This window comes from Ruditapes philippinarum, unplaced genomic scaffold (genome assembly GCF_026571515.1).
Source record: "Ruditapes philippinarum isolate M1 unplaced genomic scaffold, ASM2657151v2 ctg1114_1_1_1_1, whole genome shotgun sequence".
Lineage (NCBI taxonomy): Eukaryota > Metazoa > Mollusca > Bivalvia > Venerida > Veneridae > Ruditapes > Ruditapes philippinarum.
Window position 1 is genome coordinate 70,384 of NW_026865748.1, and position 16,022 is coordinate 86,405.

The 16,022-nt window shown below is 32.7% G+C and overlaps 1 protein-coding gene across 2 annotated transcripts in view; it reads left to right on the forward strand.

The window, feature by feature from the left end:
• The first annotated feature begins 1,642 nt into the window (after window positions 1-1,642).
• The window catches only part of LOC132730169 (dynein beta chain, ciliary-like), a 40,785-nt gene continuing 26,405 nt past the window's right edge, over window positions 1,643-16,022 (forward strand). The window contains exons 1-15 of one of the 2 annotated variants that reach the window (XM_060716024.1): window positions 1,643-2,227; window positions 2,576-2,763; window positions 3,025-3,214; window positions 3,528-3,627; window positions 3,862-4,073; window positions 5,440-5,673; window positions 5,893-6,060; window positions 6,808-6,924; window positions 7,364-7,629; window positions 8,490-8,615; window positions 10,492-10,560; window positions 10,993-11,375; window positions 11,749-11,993; window positions 15,043-15,210; window positions 15,588-15,740. In XM_060716024.1, coding sequence (XP_060572007.1) covers window positions 1,865-2,227; window positions 2,576-2,763; window positions 3,025-3,214; window positions 3,528-3,627; window positions 3,862-4,073; window positions 5,440-5,673; window positions 5,893-6,060; window positions 6,808-6,924; window positions 7,364-7,629; window positions 8,490-8,615; window positions 10,492-10,560; window positions 10,993-11,375; window positions 11,749-11,993; window positions 15,043-15,210; window positions 15,588-15,740 — 2,982 coding nt within the window. In that variant the 5' untranslated portion in view covers window positions 1,643-1,864. The remainder of the gene's footprint in view (window positions 2,228-2,575; window positions 2,764-3,024; window positions 3,215-3,527; window positions 3,628-3,861; window positions 4,074-5,439; window positions 5,674-5,892; window positions 6,061-6,807; window positions 6,925-7,363; window positions 7,630-8,489; window positions 8,616-10,491; window positions 10,561-10,992; window positions 11,376-11,748; window positions 11,994-15,042; window positions 15,211-15,587; window positions 15,741-16,022) is intronic. The other variant, XM_060716025.1, reaches the window with a different exon arrangement.

Here is a 16,022-nt window from a genome sequence, read left to right on the forward strand (position 1 = left end):
ACATGCAATGCTGCTGATGATGATGATAATAATATATGCAATGATGATGATGGTGATGATGATGATGACGATGATGATAATACATGCAATGATGATAATGATGATAATAATACATGCAATGCTGATGATGATGATGATAATATATGCAATGATGATGATGGTGATGATGATGATGACGATGATGATAATACATGCAATGATGATGATGATGATGATGATGATAATAATGATGATAATGGTGGTGGTGATGATGATGATGATGATAACGTTACAATTAAGGTTTTAACTGTTGTCCCGTTTCTCGATTGTGCCGTGTAACATAATCATCATCAGTTTTTGAAGTTTAGTTTAGTTTATTTCTAGTAATATAGGCCTCAGGCCCAAAATACAAAGTACAACAATACACCAAACAGCAGAGTGATAAATTGCAAATACATTTGTTACTAGATGTAATGAATTGAATTTTTAAATAATTATACAGTATTTAGCTCTTCCTTTCTTACATTCATTGCATAATATATATATTTAGCAATAGATATTACTTCATTTATTATTGTTGATGACATGAGAGAATAAAATAAATGGTGGGAATGATGATGTAACCATGTATCTTTAAAATAGACAGCTTGAAGTGGGCACATTGTGTGACTCATTAAAAAATAATAATAATGCAAATGGACAGGCCATAAATGAATGCATATATCTCTAATACATCTTTTCCATAAGAAATAAATAAATTATAAATAAAATGAATTAATCAAATAGAGGTAATTTAAATGAATAGATTTAGATTAATTTATATAAAACAACAAAAAAATCAATCAATCTACATGAATATTTATAAATTTTCTTTAATATTCAAGCCAGTATTACGTGCATATTTAATAATGAATAGACCCGTACAACAAGTATGAATTCAATTTTTGAGCATATATATATTATACAGTATAGATATGGGGCTTTATATAACCTTAAGTATATCTGTAATATACATTGTATATACACACGAATATAAAAGGCAAAATCACCCGTACTGTTCCGTATTGTTCCGTGCGAATTAACGTAGTTCGTGAATATAAAGTTGAAACAATTAGATCTTATTTCAATTAGGAATCATTTTTGAATGAACTTTGTCTTAAAGTTTAAAAAATGGATGACTTCTATATTTTATGCAACATGTTAGTAACCTTAATTTCAGATATAAGTTATAAATGCATGCGTAATTAATCCGCTGTTCAAAAGTACATGTACTAATAATCTCATTCTCCATTCAATAGAAAATAAAGCTTAAGGCTTTAGAGATTAACGTATCATCATAATCCATAATACTAACTAATGTCAGTGAATGATAACTTAATGTCAAAAATTGTGACTGGGTGATTTTGACAGAGACTTTTAATATATATACATTGTAATTAATATTTTTTTTAATTTGATATTTCCTCGGAAGCAGTTTGAATGTTCCGGCGAAATGAAAAAAACTAAGACAAACAATATAAAAATGCTAGCCCTTTTGTTTTCATATTAATCTGTAAACAGATTTTTTTAGTCTATGAACGTCCCCGGATTCCGGATACTGGTACTGGTTTTTAGATACTCACACCGGAAATGACAACGCGAGACGAGCACCTGTCATTATTGTTTACATTGTAGCTTTAGCGACCGTCTCGACAACACAACGTGCAAGGGCAACATTCCTGTCGTCGTCCTTTCCATCTAACCGACGCATCCGTGAAAAACTCGTGAACATATTGTGATTTAAATATTACATGTGTGAAAGGAGTTCCAATATATTGTTATGAGCGTGTCATAGGAAAGGGACACACTGACACAGACGTGATTAAGCTCAGCCAAAAGAACAGAAATGTCGTTGGCTGCGGACTTAGAGATCGGCGATAGCCGAGTGGAATTTATCGCAGACTATGTGATAAAGACCACAAAATGTAAACCAGATAAATTCATGAAGATGTACAATGTGGACGAGACCAAGCAGATGATCTTAGAATGGTTTGATAAAGCTGACAATCCATCGTTGATTATTGTTAGCAATCCAGGCGGTTCATTGACTGCCCAATATGAATGGCCGTCTAATCCAAAGCAAAAAGCTTGTTACTTCGTTAAGAAGGGTAAAGAAGCGATTCCAAAGGACATTCCCTTCCGGCAAGCAGTTTTGTATGGTGATCTTTCGTACTCTCCACTCGATCAGCTGTCATCATTTGTCGATGAGGTACGAAATTGTAAATGTAATTGTCTGATAACTAATGAGAATATTTCATACATGTACCAGTTCATCAAATTGAATTTGAAGATTGATTGCTGATTTGTCCAGTAATTATTATGATAGTCATTAATTTACATGCGTGAAACTTTGTTACAATGATTGATTGACAACCTACAAATGTATTCATGCTTATTAAGTATGAACTGGTATATATGTGCAAAAAAATCTTTACCCCATTATAACATTTAATTAAAGAGTTCATAAGAAGAGATATCATTAGAAAACTCAATGGTTATTCATTTTTAAGTGTCTGTATGTATTATAATGATACATTATGTTATGTTTTTTCTTTAGGTTTTAGTGCCACTGTTGTCAAATGAGAAGAACCACGATCACTGGCCAAATGTAGTGTCCAAGGATGTCACAAAACATGTACACAACTTGAAAGGAAATGTGTTTGTTGTGTCAGGTCAAGCTAAAGGAAAAACCTTATTGCCATTACCAGTTGGAGCTGAGCGAGTTCATGAGATTGAACTTGATGGGTAAAACTCCTTAGTTATTAAGTTCATTTGTTTTATTAACTTGATCTGTTATGAATATCATGATCTCAGCTATGTACTTTTAATTTTTAGGGGTTTTCAAGGTCACATATTAAATGAAATTCTCTTAATCATAACCATAAAACAAAAAGATTAACAATGCTATCATAGTATAATGAGAATGATTGCATTAGAGAAAAGGTTAAAGAACATGAATATTAATTTTTTCTTTAAATATATTGAAAAGAGCTCTTTTTTTTACAGAACTGATGATTTTGACCGTGCTTTGATTCACACCATTGAGTCCATGGTAATAGAATGGACTCATCAGATACAGGATGTGTTGAAAAAAGACTCTGCTCAGCCTCTTCTCGAAGGATTGAACCCAACGCCCTTTGTTGAGCTTGAGTTTTGGAAGAACAAGGCTTCCAATCTTGAATGTATCTATGAGCAGGTAATATTGGAGAGATATTTTTCCTTTCTTATTATATATGATGTATGTGAACATCACACTTTTAATAAAAATGATATGTTGAATCAAGGCACTTTAGACAATTCTTGTAAATCATAGTTAAAAACAAGGTTTTGTGTGAAATGACTAACATTTGATATATATTCAACATGTCAATTACTCAGATTTATGAAATTATTTTTAGCACTCCAACAGGTCTATGACCTCAGTCAATGCACAATCTTTGATGTTTTCTGTTACAACAAACTGATTTGTTTAATAATTTTAATGACAGTAACTTGCGTTTTTATTGCAGCTGAGAGATCCAAAAGTTCGTAAAATGGCTGAGTTGCTAGAGAAGACTGGTAGTAGCTATTTCATTTCCTTCAAAGAAATCTTCAGGGACTGTGTAGCAGGTAGGTTGAGTCAAAATGAGCTTTACACTAAATTTGCCCTGAGCAGTTGCTAGCGTTTTTTATTAGAAATCTTCAAACAAAACATTTTGAAATCAGTTTTTGTGACATAGTTTGAATGATAAAAAAAAAAAGCGTTTTTTTTCAGTTTTGTTAATTTGAGAGGTCATTAGCCTGTTGTGTAATATGCAGTATGAAACTAGTCTTTTTCATCATGAATCTGTTTATATATTTCAGCATTGACTGAAGCTCAGGACATTAACATGTACCTGAAACCAATGAGACATCACTTTGAAGATTATGAACAGGCAGAGTTTGATGAAAGCAAGAAACTGTTTGGACCAATGATGAATGCCCTCTGTCTAGTGTGGTCCCACTCGGAGTACTACAACACCCCTGCTAGAATCATTGTACTTCTACAGGAAATGTGTAACATGATCATGCAAACGGTTTGTACTTTTAATGCATCCTTTACATTAAGTTCATGTCATTGAAAAGGTCTACAGCTTTCATGAATATAAGGAAATGTAAATATTTCTTATCAGGACCTGAGAACAAGCTGATTTTGGATATTTATCCATACTATACTCTCATGCTATGTTTCATGCCAGGAATTTTCCGCCGTGTTTTGTTAAAGAACAATACTGATATGTATATGTATTAGTTTAATCATTTATGACTCCTTTCCAAATTTAGATGTATATAGATTATAAAAGCCCCAATACATACAGTTGGTCTTAAACTTTTGGCAAGCTTCCAAAATGTTTTATTCTGAGGGTTAAATATTAAGGACTAAGTACTGATTATAGATCTAAATGCACTGAATAACTGATAACAGGTAGTATGTGTATTTTAATGTTAGATTAAATCTCCAATGTGTTGATTTGCTTTGGCAACTTGTGTGATAACATGATTAAAAAATTCCTGATGTTTTCAAGTCATTGTTATATATATTCACAAATGAATTTCACCATAGATTTATATTCATGATAAACTATGTGATTATTAACATGAAAATAAAAATGAAAAAACTTATTTTGATAAGTTGACTAAGCATTAACGAAATTTTAAACCGTTTTTTTTTATCAATAGAATAAATCTAATTACATATACTAATGCTGTCTAGCTGCAGGTGTCTTAAATATGGTCAGATGCCAGGATTTTTGCATTTTGATTAAATATGTCTACACTTAGAATAAATATTGTCTACACTTTGATTAAGTGTGTCTTAAAGTTGAAACAGTTTACCCTCAACTGCTACATGTATGAGTAATAAAGTATTTTTTCCTATGATCCAAGTACAAAGGCAGGTTAGCCTGCACATTAGACAGTACATGTACATGTATTTAGAACAAGATTTTTAAATCTCTTCTGCTAAGTTATACCATTTTAATAATGACACATAGGTAATAATCAGCTCAGAATTGAAAACTAGATAAATATATAATTCAAATTTTGCAAGGTTAACTGATAAAATATTTCAAATCTATATCCAGAAGCTTATTGTTACAAAGGAAGCGCCATACATTTGAAATAAAAGCTGTTTCACTAAGCAAATCTCATTTTTGGATTTGGTATGACTGAAAATGTTTTCAGGCCAGTATATTAATGGAACCACACAAGTTGAGATATAATCAGTTTAGCACATGGCAGGCATACACTTTTGAATGTGACATACCGTGATGCCTATCCTCAAAAAATTTAATGCACTCTTTGAGCCACATAGGTAAGGCAAGAGACTACTTTGCATAGTTTTTATGGTCATCTCATCACTTAACAGAACTTATTTAAGTGTGACATCATCGAATATTTCAGGCCAGTACATTCTTGGAGCCACATGAGTTGTTCAAGGGTGAGGCTGAAGAGACCATTGACAAAGTCCGCAAGGCCAGTGACGTCCTCAAGGGGTTCAGGGAAGAGTACGAGATTCATCGTCAGAAACTATCCACCTACTTCAAGGATGGTAAAGAACCAAGAGAATGGGAATTTGCTCCAAAACTTGTGTTTGCTCGCTACGACAAGTTTGTTGAACGTGTAGAGACTGTTAAGGTAAGATTTCAAGTGTAACTGTATAAAATAATTAATTTATCTTGGATTGTCAAACAGCATTTGACAAAAGAGTGCTTAATTTCACTTATGAAAATTTAATACATCTGAATCTTAGATCTTGCTAATATGGATAAAAAGTGATGATATTTTCTGTATAATTCTTCTAATTATAGATGTTTAAAGACATATTTTCTTATTGTTTCCCCTTATTTCTTTCAGATTTTGATGGAGACAGCCCTTGAGTTTATGAAACTTGAGAAGATCGAGATTGGAGGTATCAAGGGTAAAGTTCTCAGTCAACAAGTGATCAACATCTTTGAGGAGTTCCAGGTTCAATACAAGGTCTTCACTGATGCCACCTACAACTGCCTGGATCCAAATGATCCCGTAAGTTTTAGTTATTAACACTATAAATAATTGATCCCATCCCTCATAAATGTCAGCAGTCCTGTGGATAAACGAAATCACTGTACCATAATGGCATATTTTACAATCCTATACAAGTCAATGTTTATTGGCATGTCATGCAATTACAAGCACCTGCTACTTCCTGTTGGGAGTCTGTATATTTTAATTTGTAGTGTTCTTGCGAAAACAGGAATCGACTCGTTTATGAACTGTGAGTTATGAGATGACATTTTCAAAACAAGCAAGTTTCAGGGTTTGTACCAGTATCAATGTAAACAAAGAACAGGTTTTTTATCATAAAGGCATTGATAAACATTTTAAATGGCTAAGAGATACAATGAGAACATATTAACTTACTAGACTAAACATACTTGATTAATCTTCTGCAGAAATTACAAATGTAATTAAAAATGATATTTATTATCTTCCTTTGATTAGTATAATTTAGTTTCAAATTTTATCATTGAAAATAGTTTGGCATTGGTACAAACATATCTAAGTATTTTTACATTAACATATCAGTCTGCTTCATAAATTAATCACGAACAGAAATCTTCCAAGTTTATAACCAACAAAAGCTTCCCTTGTGACTGGACACCTGAAACTATGTTCAGAGTCTTTTGCTAAAGGCACTCGAAAGTTATCATACAATAAAAGAGTGCAAGGTGCTTTCACCTATTAACTTCATATGAAATATAAATCATTTTTTATTATTTTTTGTCTCAGAGTTTCATCAACGAGTACCATCACTTCGAGGAGATTGTGGAGGATTATGACCGAAGACTGGCTACCATCATATGCCAGGCATTTGATGATGCATGTGGCCTTGAGAATGCTTACAAGGTAAATTCTTATTTCACCTTTAACCTGCTATGTAATGGTCTTGCCCTGCTTTGAATCCAAGAATCTCTGTTGAATCAATTGTTACAAGTTGATGGTATATCAATGTCAAAGTTTTCAGTTACACCCCTAGGATAGAGCCTTGTCAAACTGCACTTGATTGGAGGCTGGCTTGGCAAATTGTGCACATTTGTGGCAAAAGCTCAAATCTGTATTTGTTCCAGTAGGTTAAGTGTAAATTAACAAATCTGATAATAAATTATAATTTCCTTCATACATATATATATATATACATAAGGCTTGTGCAAGGGCTGTCAAATATTGATACAACTCTCAGTTATAGTCACTGCATCAGTTTTATAACTGGTTTGACCTTCTTTTCTCTGTTAATATTTTTTATTCAGCATCTAGAACTAATTAAGGTTTCACATTTGTTTAACAGCTTTTGGATATCATGGGATCTCTGTTGGACCGCCCATTGATCAAGAAGGACTTTGAGGAGAAGTATCCAATACTTGTGGAGATGATGAACAGAGAGATGGACGTTGCCAAGGAGATCTATGACAACCAAATGAGTGTCAAACAAACCCATGGCAAGATCCCGATCCACAAGAACATGCCGACTGTCACTGGGGGGCTCAAGTGGGCTCAGGAACTAAGGGAGAGAATCAGCATCCCGATGGCCAACTTCAAGCATCTTGAACACCCGTATGTATTTCATACAAACATTAATATGGATAAACATAATTAACTTGTGTGCAAATTTTAGATCATTTGCTCACTCTGATTTTCTAGAGTAATTATTCTATATTATATATTATGATTGAGAAAAATAACCAAAATTGAAAGGGGTTGCCAATGCATTTCACTCAAACTGGGCTAAAAATAGCACAAAAATATGATTTTCAATTTTTTTTTGAGTATATTTCTTAATTTTCATTTAAAAGTGCCACAGCTGATCTATGTAAGAAATTCAAATTTTATGTTTTTTAGTCTTTTTTTACCGTAGTGGAGTTCCTTGAAAAAGCTATTCAGGTGTAAGAAATGTCTTCAAATTTCAATTGACTAAAATGAAATATAATTTACAAAACTTGTATCTCTTTGTTTCATATAGAATGTAAGTATAGAAGCTGAATATTTGTTTGCATTTTAAGTCTATTTTGTCCAGAGTTTTATTTTGTTTGTTTGAGTTAGCTTGTTTTGTTTATGATGTTAGTGATAGTAATTGTTGAAAGGACAACAAAGATCATAGAGTATGATGATGCATGTACATTAAATTTTGGTTTAAGCAAGCTTTTCGATAAAAAGTTCCCATTTACTGAGACATTAATTAATTGGACAAGCAACTGCAGGTCTAAGCTTCTTTCCATCCAATCAGCAGCATGTGCTACCCTTTTGTCATGTTTATTGATGGTTTTGATTTTTTTTTCCCATTTGAATAAAAGTTGAGTTGTGAATAAAGATTATATTTTGATTGATACCCCACCCTCCCCACCAAAATCCAGTATTTCATAGTAAATCTAAATATGCAAACAATTTAAATGAAAAATAAAATTGTTGTACTGAAGGAAGGACATTAAGGACATTATTGAGCGAATGCCGCAGGCTGAAAAGGCCAAGACTTGCACAGCAGCTGCTGCAAGAGGCTTCTACGTTGCCACTCCACCAGAGTTTAAACATCTCTGGAGGGGAAGGTAGAAATGTGCACAGTTTGACTGTATTAAATGCAATACCATATTAGAATAATCATGCATGGATCCAGATGTGGGTTTCAGATAAGGGGATCATGACCTTTTTGGGATTTGCTAGTATTTAAAAAAAAGTCTCTGAGAATAGGATACATGTATGAACTTGACATTTTATTGGTAAAATTTTTTCAAAAAGTATTGAAAATCATGCCCATATTTGATACCTGACCCCTCTGGAAAACAAGTAAATTGCCAAACCCCATCTGGAATATGCATTAGAGCTACCATAGACCGAAATTTTGCAACTCCTGTGGTAAAAATTTCTGGATCTTTGCCTGAGAATGGATAGTAATGCACATTAAAGGCCTTGGGAATTACATTTTTTTAAATTTTTTAAAATTTTTTTTTCCTTTCTTCTAAAGTTGTACAGCACTGTTAGTGAAACTGGTAACCAATGGCAATTGAGTATAATAATGATTGAAAATTAATTCTTTCATCCCTGTTTTAAAGGTTAAAGGTTAATTTGTCTTTGATTGTAAACTTTGACATCTAATTTGAATCTTTTCTTTAAAACTAAATTAATTTAAATTTTTTTCTATGACATAAATTAATATTTTTTACTTCTGAAGTCAGTTAGACTTTCATTATTTACACAGCATTTGTATATGCAATAAGGTTGTAAGTCTTTAAATTCAACTAACTATTCTTTGAATAAAATGCTGCAATTGGATAGATTCAAATTAATCTCTTACCCAAAATGTTTCTTTTTTATCTGTTCTCTTTTCTTTGTATGGAAAGAATATAGAATTTTGTGTGCTGCTTACACACTGAGCTTGAAGTGAAATTTTCACATTTTTTTTTATTCTTGCTGAATGCTGTGTTTTTGTTTTAGTGTAAGAAATGAGAAAAAAATTATTGCAGAAGTGCCAATTTCCTTAAATAAGTGAAATGTATTTACATCTTATGGTCATGAAAAGATCAGTTTTTTTCTTTGCATTCATTTATAATTAGCTTACTGATTTGTTTTTTTGTTTATACACTCAGAATTTATTTTAGTTCAATTGTGTAGGAAGCTATAAGCTTATAGACACACTTTCAATTGTTTTTTATAATGAAACCCACAGTTGTTGTCAGATGTAGGATTTACATTTTAAAATTCATTTCACAAATAAATTATGCTTTTATGCTATGCTGGTCTTGATTTTTTGTCTTGATACATTGATATCTGTTATGTCGTTAGTTGTCGTTTCTTTGTCACTTTAGCATTAGCCTGCTATTGGCGACTTAATCAACCAATGAAAGTCAATCAGTGCTGATCAAGATCAATTGGCACATCCATGCTGTCTGAATTTGGTCTGCACTGGTTGCTGATCAGTTGTTACTTATTTTTATGATAAAAATAAACGTTCTTGTTCAGATTGTTCATTTAAGATATTTAGCATGAATGTTAATTGATAAAGTGTCACTTGAATAAGAGTTGACTTAAACTAATTTACTAGCATATATGGCAATACTTGTATATTTTTCTCTGTTAACATACTGGCTGATGGCATGTTTATGCAAAAATTTTGAAACCTTGGCAGTTCAATTTTCTAAATAAACTGTTTAATAATAATATTTTCACAAAACATTAAAGCATTTTTCCCCACTCAAATACAAAATTTATAATTAAACATTTATTGTAGAATACTTAACCGTCATTGTGTGTCAAGACCAAATTTGATGACATCGAATTATAATTTTTTTTTTTTTGCAAGGTTTGAATTATGATGTACTGGTAATCAGAAATTTCTTCATTATGAAAACTGAGGAAATGTTCAAAAATTTAACTGCCGTGATGATATTGTAATGTTTTGTAAATATGAAATGTTTATTTTTACAGAGTGATGGAGAGTGAAGAAGCAAAACTGGTGTTCACCAAGTATGAGGAGATGTTACAACTTCTCAGCAAGTAAGTATAAAAATATTTTTTTTATTATTTCCTAAAATTGACATGCATTTAGACAGTGAAATTAAAGTATTTTGTGTAGAAAAGATATTGCTTCAATTTTTATATGGAAATAGAACCTTAAATAAAATTATGTTTTGATAAGTAGAATTGATAGTGAGTAAACTAGTGAACCTATTTTCATGCATTCTCCAGATTAAAAAACTTTTCTTGTATATGTTGTATACAAGGAGTAGTTTTTAATTCAATCTATCACACACCTGTGCCGATTTTTCGACTCCGTAAAAATGGTATTGCACGGCCGTGCATATATTTTTATATAATTTTATTCAACTTGTGCAATAAATTCAGTATTGAACTTAAACTCATTCAATACCCTCTATTTATTGACTTCTTGTGGTTTAATTAATATTGATTTATTTATTTCCTCTTTAGATGGGACCAGGAGATCTACAAGGAATGGATCGCCGGTGTTGATGAGGCTTGCTCGTTCAACCTGAACCAACCTTTGATCACCCGCAATGAGGAGACCAAGTTGATCACTGTCAACTTTGACCCACAACTTGTGGCTGTACTGCGTGAAGTGAAGTACCTAGAGGTTCGTGCCGAGGAACAGGTTCCAGAGAGTGCGTCTGCCATCTACACTCGTTATGACACCCTCTGGAAGTATGTGACCAACCTTGACCTCACTGTGAGCCTGTACAACAAGGTTCGAACCACAGTTCTGGAGGTTGAGTTCCCGCTCATAGAGGGCCAGGTTGCCGAGATCGACCAGAAACTCCAGCAAGCTGAGACTTCCCTGAACTGGAACACTGACGGTACTTTCATAAATTCATAGTTGAACATGCTTAGTAATGATTTTTATGCTTAATATTTTCTTAAACTATATTTATGACTCTTTATAAAAGACATGGAATTTTTTTTGATGCTTTGGCAATCTCCTTGATAAGACTCTTCTGTATAATTCAGGAGTAAAACTTGTACAAAAATGGAATGAATGTTATATTATGATCATTTGTCAGTGCAGGATCAGATTAACTCCTATTAAAATATGATAAAAGTTAATCTGTTACTGCACTTAATTGATGATATATACTCCTAGTTTAGACCCCAGGTCTATTTCTGGATACAGCAAATGTTTTTTCTTTATAAAATTCTTTAAGTCCATTATATGTGTCTGACATTTTCTAGGAATATGGGAGTACATTCAGAGTACTCGGGACCAAGTCGTTGATCTGGAGTCACGTGTGCAGCACACGAAGAGCAACGTTGAGGAGGTACAGAAACTGATGAGCACATGGAGCAAGAACCCACTCTTCACCAGGAAGGAGGAGAAGAACGACACGCTGCTCAACTTGACCGATCGTGAGGACCGTCTCAGAAAACGGTATGAAGAGATCAGGAACATTGGTGAACAAATTCATGGTCTTGTCCAGGTTAGTTACTTGATCTAAAATAATTCTAAAATATCAATAATCAGTTTTTAGCTCGACTATACGAAGTATATGGAGAGCTGTCCTACTCGCCCCGGCGTCGGCGTCCGCGTCCAGATTTTAGATTAAAGTTTTGGTGCAGTAAAATATTTTTCACTATAACTTTGTCATTTCTTAAGGTATCAACTTCAAACTTCAAATATATGTTCCTTATTATCAACCACATCTTATGTGACAAGGTTCATAACTCTAGCACCAATATTTTCAGATTTATCTCCCCTTGAACTTAGAATTTTCCTTAAAAAATACTATTTTTTACTGTTACTTCTTTATTTCTTAAGGGATCAACCTCATACTTCAAATATATTTACGTTATCATCATCCCCATCTTATGTGACAAGGTTCATAACTCTAGCACCAATATTTTCAGATTTATCTCCCCTTGAACTTGAATTTTCCTCATAAAAGTACAATTTCTTACTGTTTCTTCTTTATTTCTTAAGGGATCAACCTCATACTTCAAATATATTTACGTTATCATCATCCCCATCTTATGTGACAAGGTTCATAACTCTAGCACCAATATTTTCAGATTTATCTCCACTTAAACTTAGAATTTTCCTTAAAAAATACTATTTTTTACTGTTACTTCTTTATTTCTTAAGGGATCAACCTCATACTTCAAATATATGTACCTTATCATCATCCCCATCTTATGTGACAAGGTTCATAACTCTAGCACCAATATTTTCAGATTTATCTCCCCTTGAACTTGAGTTTTCCTCATAAAAGTACTATTTCTTACTGTTTCTTCTTTATTTCTTAAGGGATCAACCTCATACTTCAAATATATTTACGTTATCATCATCCCCATCTTATGTGACAAGGTTCATAACTCTAGCACCAATATTTTCAGATTTATCTCCCTTTGAACTTAGAATTTTCCATAAAAAATATTATTTTTTACTGTTACTTATTTATTTCTAAAGGGATCAACTTCATACTTCAAATATATTTATGTTATCATCATCCACATCTTATATGACAAGGTTCATAACTCTAGCACCAATATTGCAAGAATTATCTCCTCATAAACTTAGATTTTTTTACCAGAAAAATGTTATTTTTTATTATAACTTTTTTATTTTTAAAGGTATCTACCTCAAACTTCAAATACTTATTCCTTATCATAAACTACATTTTATGTGACAATGTTCATAACTCTTGAAGCAATATGTACACATTTATCTCTCTTTGAACTTAGGATTTTCTTTAAGAAATATAATAACTTCTTTACTTTTTAGCTCGACTTTTCTATGAAAAGGGGAGCTATCCTACTCGCCCCGGCGTCGGCGTCGGCGTTGGCGTCACACCTTGGTTAAGTTTTTCGTACCACCCCACTTTATTTCAGAAGTATTACAAGTATGGCTTTGAAACTTACCATACTTGTTCACCATCATAACCTCCATCTACAGACAAGAGTACATAACTCTGTCAAGGTTTTTGACAGAATTATGGCCCTTTTTTGACTTAGAAAGTGTATTGAGCTTGGTTAAGTTTTTTGTACCACCTCACTTTATTTCAAAACCATTGGAGGTATTGCTTTGAAACTGACCATACTTGTTTACCATCACGACCTTCATCAACAGACAAGAGGACATAACTCTGTCAAGGTTTTTGACAGAATTATGCCCCTTTTTGACTTAGAAAATACATTGAATATGGGTAAAATCCACTTATTGCCTTAACCCTTTGAGATATTGCTTTGAAACTTTTAATGCTATTTCACATCATTACCCCCATCTGTACGCAAGAGAAGGTAACTCTGTCAAGGATTTGTTTTAAAAATTAAGGCCTTTTATCGACTTAGAATCTTGGTTAAGTTTTTAGTACCAGTCCACTTTTTGACTGAACTGTTTGAGATATTAATTTGAAAGTTGGAATACTTGTTTACAATCATGATTCCCAAACATGTCCAGGAGAAGGTAATTCTGTCAAAGATTTTATTTGAATTATGGCCCTTAACTGTCAATGTTTTGTATTATAGGCAAGCACTAAAAAACTTAAAAAATCTAAAAAAATTCATTCCTATCCACTTGTTCACTTTACCATAAATTATGTCATATAAACATTGCTGTAATATTCAAGGGTATCAAACAACTAGTTCACTTTAAAAATACAGAGATTCTTGTATTGCCTTTTACTGCAAAAACTTTTTTTATTGGCAAGCAATAAAAAAGTCGAGCGCGCTGTCTTACGGACAGCTCTTGTTAAGGTATCTACTTCAAACTTCAAATATATATTTCTTATCATTACACAAATGTTGTGTGGCAAGGTCCATAACTCTAGCATGACTATTTCTAGAATTATTCCCCTTGATCTTGGACTTTATGTTAAAAATATTATTTTTTTACTATAACTTAATACATAATTATACATAATTGATTTTTCTTTCATAGTTTTGTCCTCCTTACTGCATCCAGTATTTTATTAGTCGAGCTTCGCTGTCTCCTGTGACAGCTCTTGTTGATAGATATAATCAAGGCTAAATATCATAAGTTTATGTTCATTCTTACCTGAATAATACAGGGTATATCTGAAGTGCAGCCCCCCTGGGAAGCAATAACCTGTAATCAATATCATTGTTATTTTTTTCCCTTAAGTAGAATTTATAGTAAATTTAACCTATTGGGAGCAAGATTTGTCACTAGAAGCCAAAATTGTGTTTCCTAAAGGGTGTTGCTCTGTAAAAGTACTATATTTACTGATATTTAACTTGAATGTCATATTTATAAGAGGTATTCTATTTTCGTCTGCATCATGCTTTCTGTTAAAATTTTCTTCCCTCCCAAATTTCTTTTTCAAAAATTGTTAAAGCTTTGATATTTAGACCATCATCCCTACTTCTAGACAAGAGGACAGCTCCTTTTTTTTGATATTGTTCTTTCCATAAAGTGCTGAGGGGATGATCATTTGATTACAAATTTAAAAGTGTACATACTAAAGATTGTTTAACATGTTTATATTTTAAATAATACTTTTTTTTGCTCAGAAAAATCTGGAGTTGTTCAAGGCAGACAAGACATCTGACATCTGGAAGGCATACGTTGACTATGTTGACGAGATGGTTGTTGATGGTTTCTTCAACACAATTCACTGCAGCTTGAAGTTCCTCCTGGACAACACTGATGCCAAGAACCATCCCGATGACTTGTTCAAGGTAAGAAGAAATATTAACAAGAGTAAAATTCATGAGGTGTAATGTTTCAAGATTTTCTTGGTGTGCGAGAAGAGATTTAACGAGACTAAAGAAATGAAATGCTTCGATTGGTCAATTTCAAAATTTGTTTCTTAAAATTAGCCAGTGAGAGGCTAAGGAATTGTACTAACCAATGAACATTGGATCCAGAAATTGATACATTTAATGAAACCTGTAAGTACATTGGTTTCAAATTTAAAGGAAGAGTAACTTCCAATATGTATGGTATTTTGCATTTCCTCAACCTTTCATCTGCTAGAATGTAAACAAATTTACTTCTGTCCATTTGTATTCTACAATTTTTTGGTAGATAATTATATAACTTTCCTATCTTACAGGCAATTCTTGAGCTTCAGGCCCAAGAGATGGTGTTTGTACCATCCCTTGAGTTTGGTGTACCAGATGGATTCTACGATCTGGTTGATGGACTGGTAGGAGACATCTACAAACAGGCGTCCCTTATCAAGCGTCTTGCTGATCACAGTGGCCAGGTTAGAAACATTTCTTTGCTTTTCTATTAGTTACATATATATGATTATAATTATATTGAAGATATGTGGCTATCTGTCTTTGCCATGAGTCACTTGGTTGCCTGTCAGTCCCTCTATTTCGCTGGAGAAACTGTCAAGGACCACTAAACAGTAAAAAAAAACATTCACATCACTGAATTAAAGAGATAGTAGACTTGTTGTGATTTATCTTTATGATTCATTGTCTTTAACATGGTACATTCCATCCATTTCTTTATGATTCATGCTTTTAATATGGTACAT